At 38.1% G+C, this 26430-nt stretch overlaps 1 protein-coding gene across 3 annotated transcripts in view; it reads left to right on the forward strand.

Moving 5' to 3' along the window:
- The window catches only part of LOC139120870 (WD repeat-containing protein 11-like), a 190321-nt gene that overhangs the window by 29071 nt on the left and 134820 nt on the right, over positions 1–26430 (forward strand). For all 3 annotated transcript variants that reach the window (XR_011549158.1, XM_070685493.1, XM_070685494.1), the window contains exons 5-6: positions 9981–10176; positions 16173–16358. Coding sequence is in view for 2 of the 3 variants with exons in the window: in XM_070685493.1 (XP_070541594.1) it covers positions 9981–10176; positions 16173–16358 (382 nt within the window). In the remaining variant the exon portion in view is untranslated. The remainder of the gene's footprint in view (positions 1–9980; positions 10177–16172; positions 16359–26430) is intronic.

A 26430-nucleotide genomic window follows, 5' to 3' on the forward strand; every position in this document is an offset into this window, starting at 1 on the left:
CGCAACCTCTTTCATGTCGGCACTGACATAAACTGCTATCTCGATATATAATTATGTTTTGGCCTACATTCGGCAGTAATACGTTCCAGATAGTTCGAAGGAAGGCATTTAGTCACAAATTTCAGACTTATATCGGTGATTTTACAGACCGAACATCCCGTCAAGTATAGATTTTATGACAGAAATATGTGGGACATCAAAGCTGGATGCTGATACCGGTATTCAAAAAATATGTAACGGTAAAGTCGCACTGTACTTTCATGGTCAATGTAACGTTTAAATTGACCTTTCAACACCAAGAGTCTTTGGATAACAAGTCTGATTTATGTAGAATCATTATTGAACGTACAGGAATTGTACGTCAGCCAAGTTAAGCCATGCTGATGGAACTTCAAACAAATCAAGTTCACGGAATTTTCAGTGCTGCAGTGGGCTTAATTACGTACCGCCATGGATATACAAAAAATGGTACCGGTGAGCGGCGTCGCTTGACAAAACGTCGGCATTTTATGGCGATCAGCGCAGAAATGATCTGAGAAATTTTACTGTGCAGCTACAATAGTCCACAGACACATTCATTCAAAATCATCAAAATGCAGAGCGATTTTTATCTAGAGAAGCGTGGTCCATAGTGGCACATACCCCGTCGTGGCTATGGTTATCAATACGTGCAGAGCCGTAAACTCTGTCGGTCAATTTATATTTTTCTTGATTATTTCATAGTGATCGCGCCACTTAGATTTGCAATAGCTCTATCACTCTGTAAAAAACTACAATGCTATCAACACAAGACATGACATTGGTGTCTTGTGATAAACACATAAATATTTCTAGTTTATTTCTTGCTTACATTCATGGTTCTGTTTGCTCAAAGTTCAAAGAATACCTACCATTCTGTAATCTTGAATGCAGAGCTTCGGACTTCAAAACAATTATACCAGCAGCGTATTTTATTGACCCGAACTTTACAGCAGAATGCTTTCTTTATTGAACCTGTTTATGAAGTTTATTAACATAAACATGTGATCGTAAACTTGCTCCAAGTCTGTAAGCGTATAAATATCAAAATGGCATTAAAATTTAAGGAATAAACTTCGCCTGCCCGGTTTGCATGTCGGGTTGATGATAGGCTGTTACGTAGTCGGGGGGTGAACGATGTGATGTTGACTCAAATGGCTAAAACGTCGCAACCCATCGTAGTAGTTCGCCGATTTTAACTGGTAATTTCAGTGCCTTCTTTATTGAGTGCAAGGACATTCATGTTGCTATCAAATGCAGACAAAAAATAGACAGGACAAATTGTCCCCAGACGCGATGTCGATATTTGCTATCATGGAATGGCTTTGTAAGACCCAAGTTTTACTTCCCAATCTCGCACAAATTGAACACATTTTGGGTGTCGTAATTAACTTGAACTTTACATTTGATAAATTGTCAACTATTTTTTGTGACATCGATTACACCATGGATGTAGCAGAGATGATTACACCTAAGACATATTAGGGGGGGGTGTTCATGAATTGCACCTTTTTGTTAGGTATTTAGTTTGCAATATTTTACAGACGGAAGTGAACATACACAACAGTGACAACGTACTAGTTTTATTTGACCAAAACGTACACGCGCTCTCTCTCTCTCTCTCTCTCTCAAAAAAAAAAAAAAAAAAAAAAAAAAATACTGCAAACTGTAGCCGTTCAGGCCATTTACCGCTGTGCCCGCGGTATTACCGCGATCGTTAGGAGTAGTAGAGGTGTGAATGTTTCACTTCCAGTCCGCGGTAATGACTTTCTCATGAATATTCTCGGTCTCTGAGCGGCGGTAATCCTGGCGGTAAGCGAGGCAGAGGTATACCGCGGGAGGTATCCCAGTGGTACTGCCTGTTTGAAAATGACCTCTTTCCTAAAATGACTGAAACAGGAGATCAAAACAAGTATTAATTGTTACATCGTATTCAAAGTCAGATGTAGCTTGTCTCCGATGTCACTATGTGCATTCCAGTGTGAGATCAAATGATATTTGTCATGGCCATGAAGCGTAATGTGTTCGGGAAGATTATCTACCCGAAACAGGGCAACAGTAACAGGGAATGTCAACTCATGCCAAATCATCATGCGGGATTGACGACTAACGAAGTCCGTTGGGTACCGCCATAGTGAATGTAAACATTAATTATACCACACCCTATCGTTGGAGCTAGGCGCCATCATGCTCAGTTTGACGCTCACTTTGACATTTTCCACAAAGTGCTCGATCGCTCAGGTTGACGCTCACTTTGACGCTCAGTTTGTCATTTTCCACAAAGTGCTCGATCGAGCACTTTGACGCTTACTTTGTCAATTTTGGGGGTCTTACATACCTCCTATAGTCTATAGAAGCTATTGGGATGGGTATCCGTCCAGCGTCCGTCGTCAGTCTGTATGTATGTATGTATGTATGTATGCATGTATGTATGTCAGTTTGTGAGGCATCCGTCCACTCAAATATCTTGAGAACCACAGTACTTACTGATTTGATATTTGTTGTGTAGATGAAAAATATGATTTTGAGAAGCTGTTTTTTAGCTCCCATAGCCATATGTATATATGGCAATGGAAGCTATTCTTATAGGCTAGGGAAATGTCTGTATGTATGTATGTCTGTATGTCTGTATGTCTGTATGTCTGTGTGTCTGTATGTCTGTATGTCTGTATGTCTGTCCGTCAACATCAAAAACTCCAAAACCGCTGTACATTTCATCTTGATATTTGGTGTGTACATGGATGATGGGCTGTAGATGAGATTTTCTTCAAATGAAGTTGTCATTGCCAAAAATATGCAAATTAAGTGAAAAAATGTAAAAACAGTCAAAATTGAAAAAACTCAATAACCACTGAGCAGATTACATGAAAAATTAGCATGTAAGTACTTTGGGCTGACATGAAATGATTGTGCACATCTTGGGTCAGTATCTTGGACTTGCTATTTTTCATGAATTTTTTTGTAATTTCTCCCATTTTTGGTCAAAAAATCTTCTTCTCTGAAACCACAAGTCCGATTGATTTGAAACTTGGTATGGAAGTGCATAGGAGTGACCTTTCCCAAATTTGGGCAAATCGTGTTGAAATTTGCGTATTTTTAGTTTACACGTCCATAGACTCTCATGTATAAGGCGGATCTCCATAGACTCCCATGTATAAGGCCACGAAAAATAAAAATTTAGTTTCTCATATTGCAAAAAGGATGTAGTGACACAATTTTTAGTCCCCGTGGATGAAGTCCAGTGGGCTTATAGATTGGGTCATGTCCGTCTGTTCGTCCATCCGTGAGTCCATCCGTTCACGCAGTATCTCGGATATTTTGACAAAATGTCACGTGACCTTGATGACCTTTGACCTCAAATATACATATTTGTCCATTACTCAGTAACCACAAGTGGTACACCCTTCATATATGGTATGATGGGACACCTTATGACGCCACATATTGTACCTCATTAATTATGCACATATCTAATTTTGAGCAAGCCAATAGAGCTAGAGGTCTGATTTTTGGTATATAGGGATAACTTAGCAAAACAATTTTTTTGACAAAATGTCACGTGACCTTGGTGACCTTTGACCTCAAATATACATATTTGTCCATAACCCAGTAACCACAAGTGCTACACCCTTCATGTATGGTATGATGGGACAGCTTATGACGCCACATATTGTACCTCATTAATTATGCACATATCTAATTTTGAGCGAGCCAATAGAGCTAGAGGTCTGATTTTTGGTATATAGGGATAACTTAGCAATACAATTTTTTTGACAAAATGTCAGGTGACCTCGGTGACCTTTGACCTCAAATATACATATTTGTCCATAACTCAGTAACCACAAGTGCTACACCCTTCATATTTGGTATGATTGGACACCTTATGACACCACATACTGTACCTCAATAATTATGCACATATCTCATTCTGAGCAAGCCAATAGAGCTGGATGTCTGATTTTTGGTATATAGGGATAACTATAGGAGAGAAATTTTTTGACCAAATGTCATGTGACCTCGATGACCTTTTACCTAAAATATATGTTTATGTCAATAAATAAGTAACCACAAGTGCTATGTCCTTTGTATTTAGTAGGATGGGAGACCTTATGACAACACATGCTTTACGTCATTAATTATGTACACATCTAATTCTGGGCAAGCGAATAAAGCTAGAGATCTGATTTTTTGGCATATAGGGATTAATTAGCAATATAATTTTTTTTTCAAAATGTCATGTGACCTCGATGACCTTTGACCTTGATTATACATATATATGCATATTCAGTAACCACAAGTTCTATACCCTCCAATTTTGATAGGGTATTAGACCTTAAGATGTCACATCTTGTACCTCATTTATAATGCGCATATGTATTTCTTGGCTGGCCAATACTGCTAGAGGTCTGATCTTTTTTCCCGATTTAGAACCATAACTTAGACATGCCTCATGTGTTTCAAATTGGGAACAACGACATAGACCTATGTGCCCATAGATCTCAACATATACACTCCAGTGATACTTCGTAATGACACATTTTCCTGCCCCATCAAGACTAATACTCCTATTACAAGTGGGGACTATGTCATTGGAAATGACTTGTTGAGTTAATGGTTGTATCACAGTATTCGATATATCTAATTCTGTATTTTTTCCATTTTATATTCTGAATAAATACATTAAACATATTTCACTGTCTCCGGTACATTACATTTAAGTATTTTCACTTCATGCACTTTATCCCTTTCACACATGTTCAAATATCTGACCAGAGAACAAACACTAAATAGTCCAGGATGGGAGCTACAGTGTCATTGACGCTATTTTTTAATTTTTTGATATTGTTGAAAGTATGCAAATTAGCGCCAAAAAAGGCATTTTTGGTAAAAAATCTTCTTCATAACCGCTGGTCAGAAGCTTTGTTATTGGTATAGAGGTCCCTAGGGATAACCCAACTTAGATTTGTTCAAATTGTGATGAAATATGCAAATCTGTAATTTTATGGAATTTTTTTGTCATTTTTGGTCAAAACATAATTTCATCAAAAATGCTTATCTGACGGCTTTGATATTTGGTATACAGGTTTCTACAGAAGAACTAAATGTGATATATTGAATATACGATGAAATCTGCAATTTTTTATTTTTAGTGCAATTTTTGCCATTTTTGGTCAAAAAATGTGTTTCTCAAAAACTACTTGTCTGATGCCTTTGATATTTGGTATACAGGTTCCTAGGGGTTGTCTTAGTGTGATATATTGAAATTTGATGAAATCTTCAATTTTTGTATTTTTAGGTCAATTTTTGCCATTTTTGGTCAAAATATTTGTTTCTCAAAAGTTACTCGTCTGATAGCTTTGATATTTGGTATACAGGTTCCTGGGCTTTATCTTAATGTAATATATTGAAACTATGAAATCATTAAATCTTCAATTTTGTATTTTTGCAGCTAATTTTACCATTTCAGGTCAGGCCATCCTGAAGTGAGCTATCAAAGATATCCACCTTCTTCATCAATACATGTGTCACAAAAAGTTATTCTCTACATAACACAGCAGAGCTCTGTCGACTGTTGGATCGCTTGTTTTTTCAAAACCACTGGTCAGACAGCTTTAATATTTGGTTTACAGGTCCCTAGGATGACCTTAGTGAGATAATTTCATACAGTCAGGAAATACTTAATTTTGTATCCATGTCTATAGTAGCTTCAGGAACTTTGACCCTATCTTTCATTTTTGTGAAAAAATCATCGAGAACAATGGTACTATTGCTTTAAAATTTGGTTTACAGATTACTTAGGATGACCAAACCAGGATCCATTGAAATCATGGTGAAATTTGCGTATTTGTATTTTGGGGCAATATTTGCCATTTTTGGTCAAAATGTCATTATGAGGTGGAGCATTTCATATTGCTGGGGTGTAAGATTAATTTGCACTTGCAATGGAATTTTGTTAGTCAACCTGTAAGAATGCAATGTCATGTGTGTACTTATATATAATCCCATGGTATTTTTCTCTGTTTGACGTCATCGTATACGAGTGTTTTTCGCGGAGCCGTAAAACTTCGAGCCGAAGGCGAGAAGTTGTGCGGCTCCGCGAAAAACACGAGTATACGATGACGTCAAACAGAGAAAAATACCATGGGATTATATATTTATCACATGAACAGTCTTCTTATTTTTCTTTTGACGTAGATGGATCAAAATTATCGTAACAAATTGCATGAATTTCGTCGCGGTTTGTGTTTTACTTACGCGGATTACTTTCATTTAAAGAGTAAAGCGGCCCGTCACCCAGGAGATACTTTCATTCATAAATCCCATCAAGCTGAAATTTGCTACATGAAATAGTATCTCCACCAACCAGACATACGGATTCGGTCACGTGAACCTGTCAATCATTGTCTCGCGCTGTACCGATGCCAAGGCAAGTCGGCCATCGGTACGGTCGACATAACTTTCATCGTGCTAGCGACGGATAGCCATAGTATTCAGAGTTATTCAGAATATTTACAAATAGATTTATGAAGTAAATGCAATGACACGATCGAAACAGTAATTCTCATTCTCAGAGATTCCGTGGCTTTTCAAAATATCACACAAGTTTACGACCGTGGCGAGCGCGAAAGATTCCGTTCGATGACACACAGAGTGTACCTCATTGCATGTTTATGCCCACAACGCTGCCGTCACCAGTCTCTGCCATGCCGGGTCAACTCGTTAATCCCGATCTCGGTCGTCAATGTTTTCGTCTTAAGGATTTTGATGTTTGCAGTGACATATATCTCACCCGTAGATTCATCCTAATTTTACTTGACGGAAACTCTGTTTTGAGTGTTGTCTGAGTCAACTTTCGAAGTACATCGGATTCCACAGCGCTGCAATGCATAAGCTTATAGCGTATACAGCTCAACAGTTGATGTCTTCGCTAGCGCTACAACCTTACGCCGCTACAGGTTTGATTCCGAGCAAGAATTTACGGAATTTTTTGTATGATAAAGGAAATTTATCGTTGTTAGTCGAATGACTTTATGCTTGTGCCTGTATGTCGCTTTCCCGAAGATTATACTGTACTCCTTTATTCAGTTGAACTTCCGTTGAGGTGAAGATTTTAGGTTTATCGCCAACCGGGATCGCCAGGTACGACGTCCACATTGAGCCTTACGAGGCGACTCGACTGGATCGGCGGTATCCCCATTCGATTCTCGGGAACAGCTATAGTTTTAGCGACTCGAAATTTCGCTGGACATGCCTTCTATGTTTCCATGTGTGAATTTATCGGGTCACCTTTTTTGAAAAAGTGTCATGGGAGCATGGCACATGGCATCGATCACGACAAATCGGTCTATGTTCACGTCGCGACCCGCATGAAGGGTACCATGCAAAAAAAAGTTCCGGTTGATGACGTACAACAGGGGTAATTCGGATTTCTTATCCGTCCTGTTCTACGTCACACAGGTGGGAATTCGGGCCAGTTCATGTGATACTAGTACTTAATATCTCTGTAAAATGGGAACACAGTGTCATTGACACTATTTTCTCTAATCTACAACTTGTTGGAGCTAATTTTAAAGCTCTTGGAGTTGGAAAAATTTTTACTGTCTTAATTGTTTGAAAATCGAAAATTTACCTGGTTGAGTAAACACGGATGCCAGCCATGTGAATTTCAAATATTGGTAAATGCCAGGTAATTTCTTTTATAGTACCAAAATTTGCACTGTTACCCCTGATTTTAATTCTTGATTCGGTAAGAGTATGGTTGAAAGTTCCATGGAGGAAAGTTTAAGCAAAATATGAAGTATTTCTTTCTGCCCTAAATAGTTGGTAAGATGTCTTAGTGGCATTTAGTTTATTAGCTCACATTTGGTATACCAATGTGAGGTTATCATATAAGCTGAAGTCGGTGGCGTCTGTATGTATATATGTATGTATGTATGTATGTACGTACGTACAGTATGTCCGTCAACATCAGAAACACGCCAACCGCTGCACGTTTCAGCTTGATATTTGGTGTGTGGATGCATTTTGGGCTATGGATGGGATTTTGTTCAAAGGAAGTCTGCATTGCCAAAATTATGCACATGAGCTTACAAAATGTAAAAATAGTCAAAAATTAATAACTCAAGAACCACTGTTTTGATTGCTTTGAAAATTGGTGGGCAAGTACCTTAGGTGGACCTTATACGGTTATATGTATATTGTGAAGATATCTTGAATTTTGTATTTTTGCTGAATTTTTTGAGTAATTTAAGTAAAATTCTTCTTCTCTGAAACGGCTGGCCCAATTGCTGTCAAATTTAGTTTTGATATTTGCAAGGATGTTACCCTTCTACTTTGTTGAAATTATAACAGAATTGGCAAAATTACCGTTTTTGGACAGTTTATGTCATTTTGGTCATAAAATCATAAAAAATATTTTTTTCTTTAAAGCTGTTGGACAGACAGCTTTTATATTTGGTGTACAGTTGCCAAGGGATGACAATAGTTGGATATGTGGAAATTGTCCAGAAATATGCAAATTTGTATTTTTAAGACAATTTTGTTATTTTGGTTAAGAAAACATATTTTTAAAACAATTTAGTCATTTTCAGTCAAGGAAACTTGTTCTCAGAAACTAATTGTCTGATAGCTGTGTAATTTGGTATAAAAGTCCTGTAAGATGTTATCTTCTGCTCAAAGTGTTGGGAAACCCCAAATTTGTATCATTTAGGTAATTTTCTCAGTCTTTGACCTTAAATGACCAATACCAAACAGGATATGTTGTGAGACAATGGTTAAGGCCGTGAACATAATTTTGTTATATTCGGTATCAATTAGTAGTGAAATTTGAACCAGAAAACTAAGCTGAAGTTAAATTTTTCATTTTGGACCAATCCTTACAACTTTTCCATGCTAGACACACATAAACTGCTAACAAATTTCAATCCAGGATAATTCCAGATGTCACAATCAACCCAACAGTGCAAGGCATTTCACCGTCTGCAACTAACTTAAGTGCTGTTTACATTTGAATGACAGCACTGATAGCATTTTAAAAATCCCCAAGGTTGTAATAAATCACCTACTTTACATTTCCCCACTCTCCCACCTTTTGTTTTTGTCAAGCCGCCTGTGGCTGATTTTTTTTATTAACATTTGCCAATGTATGTAGGATCTGCTTGTCCCATTGCTGCAGAAGTTGATATCCATGTTTCTGAAGCTTACCTCCAGTACCTATGTTGCAGACCTTATTTGCTGTTGTCATTCTTGTTTTTCTGGTTGTACTATGTAGAAATCATTGTCATAATATCAATGTAGAATTTTGCTGCTCTGAACGGATAGAAATAACAGTCATCATTGACCTTTGGTACCAATACTACCAGTATGTACCAATTCTGATCAAATGTGAGCAACACCGTATCATTGGCAGTATTTTATGTTTATTCAAATTGAAGTTGACAAAGTGACGGATGATGATGCAAATGAGCAAAGTAAATTTGATAAAAGATAAAAAATAACAAACTCTTAAATTACTGGCTCATAAGTTTAAAATTGGATGGAAATATTCCTGTTCTTATGCAAATTTAGGATCATTATGAATCAAAATTGATCCGAATAGTACTTTGCAAAGGAGCAAAATATATCATACAAAACTGATTACAATGGTCAAATTCTTAACTCAGACAGTACTCTCTGCGACCACAGGAGTTGCTAAAGATGTCCTTTACAATGAAGTTTATGTCAACAAAGTTGATGGAATGACTAAAATGCAAATGAAGATGACGACGAATGGTCAAACGGTACAACCACATTCACTTATTAATAGCCCCACCACTATCAGTCTCAAAATATTCTAATTGCAAAGCTTTCAAACAGTAAAAAGTAAAAATTTCTTTAATTTTTCCTTCATAGTTGTGATATTTTGGTGCTTTTTTTCAACTAGAAGTATGCTGCTATTAATAACAATATTTTTATTTTGCCAGTGCTTGGACCAGATTGTATATTGTTCGTCAGTGATTTCAGCATCTCCAAACCACCATCCAGTAATGGCAGGAAATTCTACGTAGATAGTACGCCCAGTAGTGCTCCAGGTAATGTCTCTGGAAGTGGAGAAAGGAGAGGGAGTGCTCGCACAGCATTCAAACGTGTCAAGATGTTAGTTGGAGAAGGAAAACCAAGGTAATTCTTTGCAAGTGAATTGGTTTTTAATATGAATTGTTACCTTTGTAACAACTCATTTTCAAATGTGCTTTTTGCTGTCAAATTGTGCATTTTTACACAAGTATCTATTTCACCTGAAAGCTATTTCAATGAATTTTTTTATCAAGAAAATTAATGGGTGATGAATTTTTATGAAGATTTTAGTGAAAGTGTAAAGAAATTGGGTAAACTGAGGCCAAAAAGTTGAAGCTAGAGTAGAAGGGGTCTATATAAACCTGTGTCAGTGAGTCATTGCACTTCAGAATACTGGCTACAAAAACGTGTCTCAGATTTTAAGTCTCCATAGACACTGTATAAGCTAGGCAACTTATTATGGTCATCCTGTGTTGTAATATTAAAATTATCCATGAATGACTTATGGTTTGCCAAAATTTCAGATTTTTTGAACATTGATTGTCTGTAAGTGGAGTTGGTGGAGGTCTTAGTTAAACCAAGTTCGTCTATAAGACATTCAACATAATACTTCTTACAGACAAATACAATGTTATTGGCAGGTTTATCAGCATGGACAACAACATATTTGTCATGGATATCATTCAAACACTTAACAGCATCAGGATCTTTAACCCTTTTCCTGCCAAGTCCATATTTCACCACCAGGTCAAGATGGTTAAAATTAATGAAACACAAGATATTCCATATGGTGTATTTTAACATAATACTGTACATTTGAAAACTGCTGAAAACATAAATACGGTAAACTTGATTTTTTTTGTACTAAAGATGCTATAACAGTCCAAGCCAAGTGGGTGAAAATACGTCTTGTTTTGGCTCAATACTACTTTTTACTGACTGGGCCACGAAGGCGCGACTTTGCACAATTTTTAAATATCGGATATTTACAATCTAGTATCGAAGTTTGGCATATCGACGATTTCGGGACTAGTATCGATACTAGACGATACTAGAATGAACTGCGGTTGTCCCATGGGAAGCCGGATCTGTGAAATCTCCGATATTTACTCGATATTTATCGGCGATTTGGTGACTCTAATATCGATACTAGACGATATTAGAAATACTTGCCTCGTGTCTCAGCACGCCAGATCTGTGAAATCTCCGATATTTACACGATATTTATGGGCGATTTCAGGATTCTAATATCAATACTAAACGATACTAGATTCAGTCAAATCGCAAGTAAATATGCGATATATATCGGAGATTTCACCACCGCACAGTTCTGGCCAAACCCGACTTCCAAGGACTGACTCTAGCTTCGATACTAGATGATACTAGATTCTGTCATATCGCAAGTAAATATCCGATATATATCGGAGATTTCACCACCTCAGAGTTCTGGCCAAACCCGACTTCCAAGGACTGATTCTAGTATTGATACTAGACGATACTAGAATGACTGCTAGACGATACTAGATTGACTTGCCTCGTACCTCAGCATGCCGGATCTGTGAAATCTTCGATATTTACCCTATATTTTTCGGCAATTTCGGGACTCTAAAATCGATACTTGAAGATACTAGAAAGACTTGCCCTGTGCCTCAGCACGCAGGATTTGTGAAATCTCCGATATTTACTCGATATTTTTCAGTGATTTGGGGACTCTAATATCGATACTAGACGATACTAGAAAGACTTGCCGAGTGCCTCAGCACGCTGGATTTGTGAAATCTCCGATATTTACTCGATATTTTTCGGTGATTTGGGGACTCTAATATCGATACTAGACGATACTAGAAAGACTTGCCGAGTGCCTCAGCACGCTTGATTGTGAAATCTCTGATATTTACTCGATATTTATCGGCAATTTGGTGGCTCCAATATCGATACTAGATGATACTAGATTCAGTCAAATCGTGCGTAAATATCTGATATATATCGGAGATTTCCCAAACTCACAGTTCTGGTCAAACTCGACCTCAAAGGACTGACTCTAGCTTCGATACTAGATGATACTAGATTCAGTCAAATAGAAAGTAAATATCCGATATATGTCGGAGATTTCACCACCTCAGAGTTCTGGCCAAACCCCACTTCCAAGGACTGACTCTAGCATTGATACTAGACGATACTAGATTCTGTCAAATCGTGCGTAAATATCTGATATATATCGGAGATTTCCCAAACTCACAGTTCTGGTCAAACTCGACCTCAAAGGACTGACTCTAGCTTCGATACTAGATGATACTAGATTCAGTCAAATAGAAAGTAAATATCCGATATATGTCGGAGATTTCACCACCTCAGAGTTCTGGCCAAACCCCACTTCCAAGGACTGACTCTAGCATTGATACTAGACGATACTAGATTCTGTCAAATCGCGAGTAAATATCTGATAAATATCGGAGATTTCACCACCTAACAGTTCTGGTCAAAGGACTGACTCTAGCATCGATACTTGACGAAACTAGATTCAGTCAAATCGCAAGTAAATATCCGATATATATCAGAGATTTCACCACCTCAGAGTTCTGGCCAAACCCCACTTCAAAGGACTGACTCTAGCATCGATACTAGACGATACTAGATTCTGTCAAATCAGAAGTAAATATCCGATATATATCGGAGATTTCACCACCAATCAGTTCTGGCCAAACCCGACTTCCAAGGACTGACTCTAGCATCGATACTAGACGATACTAGATTCTGTCAAATCGCAAGTAAATATCCAATATATATCGGAGATTTCACCAACTCACAGTTCTGGTCAAACCCAACCTGAAAAGACTGACTCTAGCATCGATACTAGATGATACTAGATTCTGTCAAATCGCGAGTAAATATCCGATAAATATCGGAGATTTCACCACCTAACAGTTCTGGTCAAAGGACTGACTCTAGCATCGATACTTGACGATACTAGATTCAGTCAAATCGCAAGTAAATATCCGATATATATCAGAGATTTCACCACCTCAGAGTTCTGGCCAAACCCCACTTCCAAGGACTGACTCTAGCATCGATACTAGACGATACTAGATTCTGTCAAATAGGAAGTAAATATCCGATATATCGGAGATTTCACCACCTCATGGTTCTGGCCAAGCCTGAATTTCAAGGACTGACTCTAGCATCAATACTATAAAGACAATACTAGATTCTGTCAAATTGAAAGTAAATATCCGATATATATCGGAGATTTCACCACGAATTCAGTTCTGGCCAAACCCGACTTCCAAGTACTGACTCTTGCATCGATACTAGACGATACTAGATTTGTCAAATCGCAAGTAAATATCCGATATATATCGGATATTTCACCAACTCACAGTTCTGGTCAAACCCAACCTGAAAAGACTGACTCTAGCATCGATACTAGACGATACTAGATTCAGTCAAATCGCAAGTAAATATCCCATATATATCAGAGATTTCACCACCTCAGCGTTCTGGCCAAACCCCACTTCCAAGGACTGACTCTAGCATCGATACTAGACGATACTAGATTCCGTCAAATCGCAAGTAAATATCCGATATATATCAGAGATTTCACCACCTCATGGTTCTGGCCAAACCCCACTTCCAAGGACTGACTCTAGCATCGATACTATATAGACGATACTAGATTCTGTCAAATCGCAAGTAAATATCCGATATATATCGGAGATTTCACCACCTAACAGTTCTGGCCAAACCCGACTTCCAAGGACTGAATCTAGCTTTTATATTAGACGATACTAGATTCTGTCAAATCGCAAGTAAATATCCAATTAATATCGGAGATTTCACCACCTCACGGTTCTGGCCAAGCCCGACTTCCAAGGACTGACTTTAGCATCGATACTATATAGACGATACTAGATTTTGTCAAATCGAGGGTAAATATCTGATATATTTCGGAGATTTCACCACCTCACAGTTCTGGCCAAACCCGACTTCCAAGAACTGACTCTAGCATCGATACTAGATGATACTAGATTCTGTCAAATTGCAAGTAAATATCAGATATATCGGAGATTTCACCACCTCACAGTTCTGACCAAACCCCACTTCCAAGGACTGACTCTAGCGTCGATACTTGATGATGCTAGATTCCGTCAAATCGCAAGTAAATATCCGATATATATCAGAGATTTCACCAACTCACAGTTCTGGTCAAACCCAACCTCAAAAGACTGACTCTAGCATCGATACTAGACGATACTAGATTCAGTCAAATAGAAAGTAAATATCCGATATATATTGGAGATTTCACCACCTCAGAGTTCTTGCCAAGCCCGACTTCCAAGGACTGACTCTAGCATCGATACTAGACGATACTAGATTCTGTCAAATTGCAAGTAAATATCCGATATATATCGGAGATTTCACCTCCTCAGAGTTCTGGCCAAGCCCGACTTCCAAGGACTGACTCTCGCATCGATACTAGACGATATTAGATTCTGTCAAATCGCGAGTAAATATCCGATATATATCGGAGATTTCACAACCTCAGAGTTCTGGCCAAGCCCGATTTTCAAGGACTGACTCTAGCATCGATACTAGATGATACTACATTCTGTCAAATTGCAATTAATATCCGATATATATCGGAGATTTCACCACCTCACAGTTCAACCTAACTTCGATATTGTAGAGTCTAGTAGCCGTAAATATCGGATATCATATAAAAATGCAATGTTGCGGTGTCCTCGACTGGGCTGATGGGGAAGTGATACTGTCTGGCAGGAAAAGGGTTAAATACAGAATATGATCTTCTGCAAACATGTGATTTTAGTCGACCAATACGGCCACAAACTATTTTCCTCACAGATTTAAGCCATTCTGACAGTGTGTCTAGCTCTACATCCTCCTTGTTAGTCCATTTCCTGGCATATTCTTCAACAGAGTCCATAATGATCACAGTGCTGTAACTGCATTCAGTGACACTTATCAGTGTATTTAAATTAATTGCTAATTTGCATACATAATGAATTTTTAGCTCACATTTGGTATACAAATGTGAGGTTATCGTATAAGCTGAAGTCGATGGCGTCTGTATATATGTATGTATGTATGTATGTATGTATACCGGTATGCATGTATGTACGTATGTATAGTATGTCAGTCAACATCAAACACTTACAAACCGCTGCACTTTTTAGCTTGGTATTTGGTGTGTGGATGCACCCCGGGCTATAGATTGGATTTTGTGCAAATGAAGTTTGCATTACCCAAATTATGCAAATGAGATTATAAAATGTGAAAATGGTCAAAAATCAATACTTGTTGAAAACTCTTTTGAGCATACGAGAAAAAAGCAATTTAGTAAATTTGTTTGCACTCATTCCTTTTGAATGACCATACACACCAAAACAAGATAGTGTATCAACTGTTCAACTCCAACAGTATATTCACTCATTAAAATCTCTCAACAGTTAAAATGAGGCTAAAAAGGGTAATTTTTGGGAGCGATGTACCCTTTCAGAGCGTAATCTACATAGTTGCTGATGACTAAATAAACTTTGGGAGTGCCCGGAAAGGGATCATGCAAAATATGTTGACAGATTAGCTGTATAAGATTTTATATAGATAGAGAATCAACTGTTTGACCTAACAGTTGGGACTGTGATGGCACTTCAGTGCTGTCTACTCAAGTGTAAATACAATATTACACGACTCCTCAAGGCCAGTGTCTGATGATCATTAAGGTAGCTACATACCTTATAGACACTTTTAAATTTTTATTTTTTTCTCAGTTATAGAAGTCCCAAAACCCAATACAGTATATATTTTCTGAAAGCCCTGATATTGGGAAATCCGACCATGCACAGTACATAGTCATTTATTGCATAATAGTCACGTGACAATCATTTTGCTGAACTTTCAAAAAATCGGTTTTCCCTCCCTTTAGCGAACATGCTGCATGATTTCCGGGTGAAATTTGTGCATTGACAAGCCTTGGTAATACCCTTCAAATCCGTGTACAGACACAGACATGCATGAACCAATCTCATGCAGAGTGAGTATTCTCAATTGTTTTCACAGATTTGTCCATCCATTCTTTCTTACAGAAATGCAGGAGAAAGTGTGTCATTAAATGAATGTCTTCAATTAACATATCATCAAGCTTGTCGCCATCACCTGCTCTTGGTGTATTCAAGGGAAATTTTGATTGTTGATTTGGAGATAAATCAAACAGTTGGCGTCATTCCCATGGAGAGAAATGGATCTCCTTTCCTACAAGTCATATCATGCAGGTATAGCATTACTATTTCTCTGATTTGATGGTGTCTGAAATTCTCACATATATATATATATATATATATATATATATATATATATATATATATATATATATATATATATATATATATATATATATATATATATATATATATATATATATATATATATATATATATATATATATATATATATATATATATATATATATATATATATATATATATATATATATAGCGTACAAAGACACTTAGCAGTCTCATGTTAATGACTTGCTGATTTACATATTGCATGGCTTTTCCTAATTAGTTGGCTATCTCCAGAAATACTGCTTAAAGCCCCCATCAATTATCAGATTTATCTAATATAAATATTATTTCCTTGATAAATATTCAATGGAAAACAAAAGAATGACAAACTGTTAATGGGCTGTTGACACATTTGCTAATGCGAGAACCAGGGATTGAGAAGGGCGCCTTTAAATTTTATGAAACGTGGTGCAGATGTTGATCTGTCAGTATTGTAATACTATGTGAACACATTAAGGAGTATCATGTCAATAAATTTCTAATTTGCAATATTTAATAAATGAACTTTCATAACTAGTGATATGTCTAGAAATGCTGCATCAAATTTGATGAAAAGTGGTACAGATCTTGTCATTACATTCTTAATGTTAGACCCAATTAATGAACAGGACTCTCTAAGGACTTGTGTTGTAATCAAAGTACCCATTAACAAGTGAGGACTGTGTCATCAACGATGACTTGTTTATCATGCAACTTGCGCCTGCTCGACAAGCAAAAAGGTGAACCCAACAATATATTAATCATGAGTTAACAAATTAATGTAAGTTGAATGAATATTTGTAAAACAGTGATTTTTCAGCAAAATATGCTGTGTTGGGTGCAGCAACCCCTTTATTAATTGCTAATTTGCATACATAATGCAATGTTGTGTTTTGATGAATGTCCAGAAGCACTGCATCAAATTGTGTGAAATGTTTTACAGGTCATAACCTGTCAGTGTTAGAATGAAAAATGTTTGGCAACATTCTATCGATTAATTACTTCTTGAATCATTTAATGAACTTTTGTAATAATATGATGGTTTCAATCTGGTTCGAACTCACAACATACCCAATCACCTAGTGGAGAAAGCCACAGACAAAACCGCTCGGCCAAATCCCCAATCTCAAAAAGATTGGTTCAATAATAAGGATGGCAGCCCTAATTAATTTCACAGCGAATGTCAAAATGAACATCCGACCAAGTTTGATAAGCCCCTATCAATTTCCCTCGCAATCTTCCAATATCCCTTGGAAAACACCGAGGTACTTTGGTAAGTGTTGGCGATAAACAGGGCAACAAACATACAAGGCATCTGCTGTGTTACATCGCCATTCCATCTCCCCGGTCGATCTCCCTTCTATTTCTGGCTCCCTTTCTGGAAGAAACCATTTTGAAGCCCAAAGTGGTTGACAAGAAATGAAATAAAGCATGCGATTTTAAGAGCTGTAATTGTAATAATAATTTCAAACTCGATTTTTCATGGAATTTGTTTTGCATTGTTACGTGCGTCGATCCTGCTATCGTAAAGTATTTCCCGTAAGCAGTCATGTCACATGACATACTTTACCCAAACTTGAATAGTAAATTCCATGAGCTTGAAAAGTAAACAAATGTCAGTGTGAGAGCACATGGATAGGCAATGGCAATGTCTCAAGTACAAGCACAGGTGGCCCAAAAACTTACTGAGTTTTTCTCACTGATTTCTCTGTCATTTTCTCTCCTTTTCTTCATGCTCTGACTGATCGGAGTAAATAAATAAATGGTTATATAACCTAACCTAGCCTCTGTGACTCTTTATTTATTTTACACCCCATTACAAGGACTTATATCTCTCATACACACATGTTGTAATTAATTAGTCAACACAACTAATTATGCTGATCCGTGGACTTATCAGGGATTTTACGGTTGGTCAACATTGCGAAAGATACCGGTAGGAAAGGTTACTAAAATTGGAAGGTAAGAAGCTCTCCTGAAATGTTTTCAGAAATTACTAAATTGCGGCCAGTCATGACCATTAATCCAAAATTTACTGCAGCCAGTGTATTTCGATGGTTGAGGAGAGCCAGCTACTCTAATTTCAAACGTCTATATGGTCGTGAACAGTGCAAACCCTACCAGTGCCTTGCATGCAGTTCATGGCATGAGGATGTCCGTAAAGCAGGAAGTCGGAAGTTGAAACCTTGTGACCTTTACGTTGTTTATATGTGGGCAAACTTGTAAACACATTTCCCAGGGACAAGTCTGATTTTGACGGGGGTCAAAGTTCGTGTGGTTAAGAGTGCTTCTCTCAATGGGGTGGTGTTGCTAATGTTTTGTCAGCCATTCAGTTTAGCTGTGCGTTCTCGATAATTTTGCTGTATTTTTTCTCAGAAACATGGGAAATTCGTTTAAGTTTTAAGAAATATTAATTTCTCTACGACAGGAATGTTCTAGCTTATTGTTTCCTCGAATTAAATCGGCCGATTTTCTTTGATACAGTTATTTATTTGGTTTGGAGAAATCTTTGGGGTGGCGTCAGATAACAAGTGGAATGAGACAACATTTCGTTCATGGAAGGAAATCATACAGCAAGTACTTCTTGCGCTGGTGCAAATTCTACGAAATATTATGATATCAAAGATGTTTGCAATGATAGTTTACAAGGTTTCGTGTCTAAATTCGCGGATATCATCAAGAATATCTAAAAAAATACCATCAATGATGCTGTACCTTCTCTAATGTGTGGCCAGGTCAGGTAATTGGTTGTTGGCATGGAGTTGTGGTAAATAGTTGATGATGTAGGGGTATAAGGTGGGATGTGGACCCAAAGAACCCAAATGATGATTAAATACATCAATCAAAAAAATTCTAAGCTACAGTATAAACTGCCTAAAGATAGTTCAATATGGGAAAAAAGTTAAATAATTCAGAAATAAGAATTAACAGTCCAAAATAGTAATGACGCACTTCCCTACTGACCTGACTGCATGTGAAATACACAACCTGGCATCTGTAAATTAAATGTATACCAAGTGATCATTTTAAGTCACTTTTAAATGTTTTTAATGGATTTTCCAAAGAGTCCTATGCAAATGATGAAAAACGCTTATCTGGTCTTGAGTTTGTAAAACCTCATGGCTGATAATTGTCATAGTATTGAAAAAAAATTGAAAGTGAAGAAAGTACTGTTTTTAATAAGCATATTTTCCTTGAAATACATGACCGTGTAAAGAATATATGCTAAAAGTGTTTAAAAGTAAATTTCTTTTCAAAAAATAATTTAATCTGTAACCAAAGGATTTTTATTCTTTGAGTTTACAAATTCAAACATTGCAATTTGTTCAATCATCTTGTGCAGTGCAAAATTTATAAAATGACTGAAAATAAAAAAATTGGCAGAATTACAGTCTTTGTGATGTAAAATTATGGGTTGACATCACGATAATTGTTAATCTGTTCGAAGTACTACTATACTTTAATTTAAAAAAGAAAAGTTCATGCAGAAACGGTAACACATATTGTCAGCATTGTAGAGTTAATTTTGACTTTACATCAAAATATGCCTTTGCTGGATACCAAATATATAGGGCGAAATATTAAAATCAGCCATGTTCAGCAAAATCCACACAACAGCATTGATCCTTTTCTAATTTGATTTGATTTGCTTATGTTATCCTTGTATGACAGTCAGTACAATATGGAACTTGAACACAACACAGTGAATAAGTATGCTGTAAATGAAATGTTGTGGCTGCATCCACATGCAGCAATAGGAGTGCCTTTATCTCTCACCCCTCATTTCCAACCTGTCCCATCCTGGAAAAATAGTTTGGTCTTATATTTATAATGTTAATAATTTCTGTATTTGTTAAAATGTGCACATCTCAAAAACTTTTGATCAAAAACATTTTCATTGTTTTTTATGGCTGACCAGTCAGTTAACCTGTTTATTTTTAATATTTGCGCATTTTTCCTCAGTATTTCAGAATACCATCTATCAGTATTTCAGAATACCATCTTATTCAATTTGTCACTTTCTAAAAGTCAAAATGCTTCTTTGTGTGGTCAAGCTTTCCACAAGCATCAAATGTGGTACTTCATATAGGAAGGTCTGCCTCTAGAGGGCGGGCATCATGAATAGTGTTTGTTAGTTATTTCCTCCACATAAACTTCTGCTTGTACTGTTAACATTGAACATGGCCGATGTCCGATTTTCCTGTCTAAAACTTTCACTCATTTTCGTTTCACAGCTCAAAAGCGTTCTCCTACATCTCAACCTGAACCATGAACACCCCCTCCAGTTTGTGATATGACCCATGACAATGGCATGACATCAACGGATCTTGACAGACGGAAGTAGATCTTGACAGACGGAAGTAGAAGTTGACACCAGCATTCTGGTTTTCAACTCTAATACCTTCTCTGTCTATAAAAAGACACGAGAAGGTAAAAATACTACACGTAATTATGACTACATTTTGTATGTGTAGAGGTGTTGTTTGCCGTTCCGAACGTCTGCACGTACGTGGCGTCTGGTTATCAAGTGACAAAGACACTACCCATACTGATGATAGAATGTAATTTCGTGTAACAAAACTTTTCTATAACGATATGTTACCGGCAGACATGGAGATAATAGCAAGTGAATAGAAATGACGGAGACTGGTTTAAAAAATTCACAGTTCTGGCAAAAATTCTCACAGACTAACGTAGTGGCCGACATCATCAGTGATGTCAGTTTGTCTTTCAAAGTTGCGAGGTCACCGCTGACATGACTTCAGTGACGGGCTGCACTGAGCCTTGTCCATCGCTTGTACGCCAGAAAAAGAACGTTTTGCGAGTAGTCATGTCAGAAAAAAGCTGGGAAAACGGCGATAGTTTGGTGAATTTTGAGCGGATTCCTGGTTGTGGTAGGCCCCTAATAACCAAGCTGTCGATGAGTGTTGGCAATTGCAATTTGGGTGGAAACTTTTCGAAATATCGACGAACAAATTTGCGACAAGTGTGCTGCCGGGCAGAACATGGACGTTCCCATGGCTGTGGTGACAGGGTTAAAAACGTGAAAGTCAAAACCAGCCGTAAAAGGCAGAAATCCCGTCCGAAAACACCACAGCTATATGGACGCACAGCTAGCCTAACAGTACAAACAAAGTTTTATAGCTCGTGGGCCGCGTCTTTCGGGAAGTGTAAACTAACAGCATAAGGGGCGATTGAAAAATCGATGAATTCCTTAGACTAGTAGCGAGTAGTATTCTAGTTCCACGTAGCGACCAACTCTCTTTTATCAGGCGAAAAAGTAACCGGTGAGATTAACTCTTTGATGCTGTAGAGTCATTCTAGTCATGAGCTTGGTTGCTACCGTATATCAGAAAACAACCGACTTTGACGTCAAAGGCCTGTTGCTGGTACGTACTTTGAGACAGAAAATAACGATATGTTACCGGCATGGAGTTGATAGCGAGTGCAGAGAAATGACGGTGACTGGTTTAAAAAAATTACAGTGCTGGCAAAAATTCTCCAGTGCGTGCTGTTGCTAATATGTTACCACAGTGCCTTCAATCACAACGCAGTTTGTAAATTACCGTATTCCTCGGATTCTAAGACCCGGGGTCAGCAACATGAAATGGTTGTAATTATCAGGGGGGTCATACAATCGAGCCGTCCCCTGTTTTGAACTAACACTGCTAATTTATGCTAATTTATTCACGTCAATTCAGCATTACTCGAGACTTTCACACATATTTTGGCAGAACGTACTAAAGGTTACTTATAATGAGCAACATCTGACAAATTATTCTCAAGAATACACAAAGTCGAAAATACATGTAAATGACAACCAGCGATCTAGCGATGACTTCCCAACCTAACTGACTTGTTGTTTTTTAATCGCTCTTAAAATTTCAACTGTTCAAACAATCCCTATCTGATCAAATGACTTGTGAGGTGAAACAAAACTTTGAAACAATTCTTGAAAGACTTAGACAATTCAAAACAGAAAGTCAATCATGTATTCACCGGAGTGGCATCATGCAGATAACTCATGGCATATACAATACATGCATTTGCTGTACGTAAAAATAACCAACCTTTCTTTCAATCTAAGGTCTGTGTCAAGTAAAATAATGATATGGCAATGAAATTCATGGTTGTCAACGGTAAGAATTCATGGTCCAAGGCGAAAAACTGTTAGCTACAAACAGTAAACCCGTGCAGTAACACATACATCGTGGATCAGCTTGCAGCATGCAGCAAAGCAATAAGGCGGTCATTGTGGACTATTCTATTATTTTGAGCAGGGGCCGCAGAAGGTTAACAACGGAATGATACAGAAAGAAAAGTACAAGGACAAAATTTAGTTTTGCCTGCCGTTCCAGTAAACAAATGTTAATGTCACACCATTTTAGCATCTTTAGTGATTTTTCTAGGTCTTAAAGGAAATTTTAACCACTAAATGATTGACAACACTATACTCATGCTGACACACCCTGCCTAACAAAAAGTATCTCCATTACAGCTTTTCAATAGGCTCAAACAAAGGCCAAACGACCTTGAAAGTGTCAATGGGCAATCAGCAACATCAGCCGTCGTAAATATGCATGTTCAGGCTCTTCTAAATCGTTAGATGGCCAGTCAGCAACAACTTCGTATTAGTGATCGTTGAAGTCATAGTATCGTCAATTTTTGAGTTGTTATTTGTTGACTTTTTGAACTAAACTAGGGAGGGGTCTTATACACGGATGTATAGCATTTTCTAAAATCCTCCAAAAGTGGGGGAGGATCTTATACTCGAGCGGGGTCTTATAATCGGAGGAATACGGTATACTTGGTATATACACTCTCAGAAAAAGATGACGTGAAACATACATCTATATAATATTGTTGAAAAACTCATAAAACGGCCACTCCGGCGTTCTTTTTCTGCTTGGTTGGTCGATACTTTCTTGGTGGCATTTGTTACATGGAGCAGGACCGTGTCTGCTTAGTTATGTTTGAATGTGGGGCTTGGCAACGAAAAGCATGCGCGTTTCCAGCGTTCCTTTCGATCCAACTTCCCGTTTATTTTTGAATAATGAGCATTGTTTGTTTGCGCATATCATGAATATATAAGCGTCCACTAGGTTTACGGACCTCCTCGGACATGTTTCCCAAGATCTTCATACCTTCTCCTTTTTCATTTACATCTCTATCTTTGCAATGTTGACCTACCCTTGATAAGCCCAAGGATTAGCATAATTACTTGTGTTGACTAACTAAGTACAAGATGTGTATATGAGAGATAAACGTCCTTGTAATGGGGTGTAAAATAAATAAAGCGTCAAGAGGTTAGGTTAGGCTCTATAGTCATTTATTTTATTTACTACAATCAGTCAGAGCATGAAGAAAAGGAGAGGAACTGACAGAGAAAACTGAGAAAAACTCAATAATAAGCTTATAAATAGTTTTTGGGCTGCCTGTGGTACAATTTGAGTTCCATGGTAAAATTAGAAACATTCACACGGAACAACTGAGATACAGATAGTTAGTATATCTAGTGAAAGACAATGTCGTTGTACTGAGTGAGGCCCTGATTTGACTCTTGGCCTTGTGGAAATGCCTGGTTCTCCGGTATTTCATTATGACATCGTTCACAGTGCTGAGCATGCGATGCATTTCTGCGGCGATACTGATTTGGGAAACGCCTGTCAACCATTTTTCTATGATGCTCTTTCTTGCCTAAAAATCCATTGTAAGGCAAATCGATGTCGACAGGGTGGTCACGTGACCATGTACAACTAGGCAAGTGCGTTAACCCTACAGCTCTCCAAATCTGCCATAGTTTTCAGCTCTTCTCAGAAAGTCTGAGTACCAATACTCAATCATCACCTCCGTGAATACCCAGTCACCCCGCAGACCGAAAATGCCGAGAATCCAACCACCGCAAGGCAAGAAAAAGAAGCAAAAAAGCATCACAGCGTTCACTGGAACTGCTTCAGACCAAAGCGACGGCCAAAACGACACCCCTCATGAACACGAGGCCAGCGACGGGGAAGAACCTTCTCCAGATAAAATCACCATGGAAATGCTCTACAAAAGACTGGAAACTTTGCAAGCAGATGTCACCACGATCAAAACCAAACTCTTGGTATTATCAGATGTCGAAGATCGAGTAACAAAACTCGAGGAGAGGCAAAACGACTTCGAGAAATCGAGTGAATATGCTGTTACCAAAGACACGACAATGAAACCAGGATCGCCTCCCTCGAACAGAAAGTCTGTCAACTCACAGAAAACTTAAAAAACACTCAGGAGGAAAGTACTCGAGCACAACGTCGACTAAGAGAATGCTCCCTCCGCTTCTACGGTGTAAAGGAAGAAAGAAACGAAAAGCCAATGGAGGTGGCCCGACAATTGCTAACGGACAAGTTCAAAGTAAGTGATCATGGAATAGAAAAAGCCTTCCGAGCCCCAGTAAGAGGGAGCATCACCAACAATCGGTCACGACCTATCATTGTGAAATTCACTCTACTGGCGAAAAGTCAACAGATATTACGCAAAGCCAAGCAAGCCCTAGTCGGAACAGAAATCTACATCAAACAAGACCTGCTCCCCGCAGATTACAAGAAAAAACGCCTGTACCACAAGATCATGGCGCAAGCTTACAAGGACGGAAAGAAACCAATCTTCTGGAATGGAATGCTGTATATCGACGGAGTCAAGTACTCAGGACCCCCACCAACACTCGATGTGGTTTAAGAACCGCGCCTCAGACCACCCATGCGAATGCATGAACATTCGACCAGCAGATTGGAGAGCTACACTGCCACATCATCTTCACTCAAGTCATGCGACAACAACTATCTTTAACTATTGCCAGAACTTTTTTTATTAGATTTAGAAGGAACTGTCTTTTCTCCTTTAGTCCTTTTCTTATCCTTGTTAGTCCCCACGGACACCGTCCGGGGGGACTTATAGGTTTGGTCATGTCCGTGCGTGCGTGTGTGCGTGCGTCCGTCTGTGCGTACGTGCGTGCGTCCGTTCACGCAGATATCTCAGACATGCCCAGGTCAATTTCTTTCAAACTTTGCACAAGGATAGTTCCCTACCCCATACAGATGCACGTCGATTTGTTTCACAATGCGATCAATTTTGGCCGTGTTAGAGGACTTTTTAGTTTTCACCTCAATAGACTCCCATGTATAAGGCAGTCTCCATAGACTCCCATGTATAAGGCAGTCCATAGACTCCCATGTATAAGGCAGTCCATAGACTCCCATGTATAAGGCCAAGAAAAATAAAAAGTTAGTTTCTCATCGTATTCATATTGCAAAAAGGATGCAGTGACACAGTTTTTAGTCCCCACTGATGAAGTCCAGGGGCTTATAGATTGGGTCATGTCCGTCCGTGAGTCCATCTGTGAGTCCATCCGTTCACGCAGATATCTCAGATATTTTGACAAAATGTCACGTGACCTTGGTGACCTTTGACCTCAAATATATATATGTGTCCATAACTCAGTAACCACAAGTGCTACACCCTTCATATATGGTATGATGGGACAGCTTATGACGCCACATATTGTACCTCATTAATTATGCGCATATCTAATTTTGAGCGGGCCAATAGAGCTCGAGGTCTGATTTTTTGCTCACGTGTTAACACACGTGAGCATATGTCGCAGCGATGTCTGTCTGTCTGTGTGTGTGTCTGTCTGTCTGTCTGTCCGTCTGTCTGTCTGTCTGTCTGTCTGTGTGTCTGTCTGTCTGTGTGCTCAATATCTCAAAAACGGCTCATCATATCAGAATCAAATCTGGTACATAGATTCAGTTTGCAAATGGCAAGAACTGATTAGTTTTTGGTAGGTGTGGCTTGCTTACTTTTAGCTCATTTGCATAATTAATGATTTTAGAAAAAACGGATATATATTGACAACGACTGAACACAATTTGATGAGATTTGCTACAAATGTTGATCTTACCAAGATATATCAGCTGTGAAAGATATTAAGGGGTGACATAAAAGATAATGGATAATTTGCATATTTAATGAACTTTCC

This window comes from Ptychodera flava, chromosome 20 (genome assembly GCF_041260155.1).
Source record: "Ptychodera flava strain L36383 chromosome 20, AS_Pfla_20210202, whole genome shotgun sequence".
Taxonomy (NCBI): Eukaryota; Metazoa; Hemichordata; class Enteropneusta; family Ptychoderidae; genus Ptychodera; species Ptychodera flava.